The sequence below is a fragment of the Branchiostoma floridae genome, chromosome 3 (genome assembly GCF_000003815.2).
Source record: "Branchiostoma floridae strain S238N-H82 chromosome 3, Bfl_VNyyK, whole genome shotgun sequence".
Taxonomy (NCBI): domain Eukaryota; kingdom Metazoa; phylum Chordata; class Leptocardii; order Amphioxiformes; family Branchiostomatidae; genus Branchiostoma; species Branchiostoma floridae.
The window spans coordinates 33,435,487-33,438,904 of NC_049981.1; the positions used below are offsets into that span (position 1 = coordinate 33,435,487).

Consider the following 3,418-nt stretch of genomic DNA (forward strand, 5'->3'; position numbering starts at 1 on the left):
TAGAATGATAGTGCAGTGTCTCCCTATCATTCTAAGGTATGCTGTTCTTAATCTCCAAGCAGATACCTCTGGTGGCATAAAACAGTAACATAAGTCTGGGGAAGGACTTCAGCGGAGGCCTATTTTGCCCCTCTGCCAGCTGAAGTCCTTCCCCAGCTTATGTCACTGTTTTATGCCACCGGAGGAATCTGCTTGGAGATTATGTTGTTCTATGGTCCAGGTGGGACATCCTGGTTCTATGGCTGGTTTTTCATTAAATGTGGTAGATTCAAACCTAACACGTGACTGTGTGTGCTGCACACCCGTTCTGTGTGTGCTGCACACCCGTTCTGTACTGTACTGCAATTTTGCTTTCAGCAAAGTTTTACTCTGTGATTGGAGGTATAGGAAGGGTTCTGCTTTCTGTGTTTTACCATTCATACTTTCACATCACACACCCACTCTCTCTCTCTCTCTCTCTCTCACTTACTCTATCTGCTTTGCTGTCTGGGCAGGGTTAGACGCATCATAAGGCCACACCAATTTAATTTCTTGGTTCACGGATTGGCTCGCTCCTATTTTTTGGGAAAAAAAATAAAAATTACCACTCAGCAAATTTTCACCATTAATGAAACCATTCACCAACTTTCTGGTGTAGCAAATTGGCCTTTATATCATAAGCTCCTTAAAGTGTGGGTACAGGTGCTGTTACTGTACAAAAATAGTGTTTTTGTACTTTTTTCGAGCTGAAAACTTTTTTTCTTTATGTTTTGGATTAGCCGTTACCTTTGCCCCAACCATTTTACAATTTTTATTTCGCCCTCTCGCTCCATATTTTTTATGAAAAAATCCGTGAACCAAGAAATTAAATTGGTGTGGCCTAATCCCATTTTGGTTGCTCACTGCTGTCTACTTGAAAGGGGGCCTTAGACCAAATTAGTACCAGGATTCACGAATCAGGAGACACCACAGCACGGGATGATCCTGATTTGGGTCTCCTGGTATGAACGGCTCCGAGGGGGATTAATCCCCGTCAGTGGCGGATCAGGAGTTCTCCCCTCGAAGGTGGACAGTTCATCCGGATTGGCTAATCCAGATCAAACCCCAACGCCTGGGTGCATGCCGATATGCAAATCCTGGTATGCACTAGCCTGATGGGGTGATGTAGCCTGGGTACCATCCGGAAAGTAGTTTGCTCCGGTGTTCATTATATACTACATGTATATACAGTTGCTTCTAGCTCTGACATTCATTATACACTATATACTGTCACTTCTCTGCCGTTCCATCTGGGACAAGGGACCACGTTAACGTCTGGAATAGTCCAAATTTCAAACGCAGGCGCTGATTGGTCCCGACACATGAGCGATTTATGGAAGGGGTTCAAGCAATTGTTCGAACAGGCGTTCCAACACCAAACAAGCCCTCTGTCTGCTTGCATGCGGGAGGGCCTGTTGTCATCGAATGAGTGCTCTAGAACCCATTCCTTAATACGCTCATTAACTGACGTTAGTACCAAAAGGTTTGAATGGACAGGTCTTCAGACGGATAGCAGAAGCGAACATAGCAGCAAACTACAAAATGTCCGGATGGTACCCAGGCTAGGTATGTATCAGGTGTTGGTGAAAATTATATGCATGGAAATCACAACAATGACGACACAAATGAAACCTTTAGACACGTGTAAAGTCTCTCCTGTTTTTGTTTTTACTTCTGGTGACATCTGATTACTTATGAAGAAAAATCGTTACAAACAGAACCGTACGTGTGCTACACATCCCACAGAAATACTGTCCCCACAAAACAAGCTTAAAACACATGGCGCCCCCCCACCCCTACTGTACCATGTCGTGTGGCGGCGCCCCACCCCTACCGTACCATGTCGTGTGGCGGCGCCCCCACCCCTCTGTACCATGTCGTGCGGCGCCCCACACCCTTACTGTACCATGTCGTGTTGCGATTAGAAGAATATACAAAGGAGACGCGTGATGCTGACGGCTACGATACTTCGGCATGAAACGTGCGAATCTGGAAAAAGCCCGACGATCAAACATGGTTCGACTAAGATGGCAGCAAAATTAGTACAATGTGAAAATCCACCCTGAAATCTCCCTGCCTGCGAAATTACCCCTGGACAAGACAGTCGTTTTGTTTCCCTATAAGCTAGTCCAACTTCATCCCCCCTCCCCTACTGTCGTTCCCTCCAGCTGTATCTGCACACGGCAGCTCTGACCTCTAACCCCTGACCCCACCCATGCAGCTGACCTTTAACCCCTGACCCATGCAGCTCTGACCCCTGACCCCACCACCTGCCCTCCCAAGCCGGATGGACTTAACCCTGTAAACATGCCAACAACTTACAACAGAACGATAAAAATTTCTCTGGACACAATTGGGGAGGTTTCCAATACTTCACAAACACATCTAACCAAAACTTTAACAAATTCCCCACACACCCTCTCCCTCGCAAGGATACACAATAAGCTTTACTTAGAACAAATACATCTAGACATCGGGTGGTACCATTTAACACAAAGGGGTTGGGAACATATATTTAGTATTTAGCAAATCCAAAAGGAAATGTGTAAACTTGGGGACAAGGGGGTGTCCCGGTCACTATGGCAACCAGGACAGTCTGGCTCTCTGCTGGCTCTTTTTATGGTTCCAAGTTATGAATATTCATGAACCTGCCTTACGGCCAATCAGATCAGCTGCAGCTCATTAAGTGCACAACATCTCACAGCCATCTGATTGGCTGAGAGCTGGATTGAAAAAACATTTTACAAAACGACATCAGTTTTTAATGTTTTATAATACTGTCAGAGAGACTGTCTGAGTTACAGTACTGTAAATTCCTGTAAAGTACTGTCAAGTTTTCGCTGAAATTTGCGGTCAAAATTGTGTAGTACTGTAGTAATGCATTGGAAATGCACATCTGTGATGAGGGGGTCACTGTAAACATGCAACTGCCGTGAAAGTTTCCAGATTTACAGTAGAAGCAAAAAGGGCCACCCAGAGACCAGACTGAGGGGGTGGTTATGGGAGGGGGGGAGGGGGGCTGTCCCGTGGGGGAAGGGGAGGGATCTGCTGGTCAGTGCTGCGGCGTGCAGACGCCCCCGGGGAGGGTTACATGGCGTATTTCTGGGTCCATTCCTTGGCTTGGTGGTTGTATTTTGGCCTGTCTGTCTTGTACATGCGAGCGATGTCCGGGACCAGGGGGTCGTCCGGGTTAGGGTCCGTCAACAGCGAGCAGATCGACAGCAAAACTGGGGAGAAACAGAAAAAGTGTGAAACCAGGAGGGGAAACTTCTGTCTCAGGGATGAGTTTGGCAACAGTTACTTATCAATTCTATTACTGGACAATTCACAGGTCCAAAGTACGACAGTGAAGGTTAGACATCCACGTAATAAGATACAGTCACTGACACTGGATACAGTC

The 3,418-nt window shown here is 46.4% G+C and overlaps 1 protein-coding gene across 1 annotated transcript in view; it reads right to left on the reverse strand.

The window, feature by feature from the left end:
- Positions 1 to 1,663: 1,663 nt before the first annotated feature.
- The window catches only part of LOC118411439 (ubiquitin-conjugating enzyme E2-17 kDa-like), a gene marked incomplete in the record, with an annotated part of 9,448 nt that continues 7,693 nt past the window's right edge, over positions 1,664 to 3,418 (reverse strand). Inside the window, 1 exon segment of the mRNA XM_035813723.1 lies at positions 1,664 to 3,245. Within this exon segment, the coding sequence (XP_035669616.1) occupies positions 3,106 to 3,245 (140 nt within the window).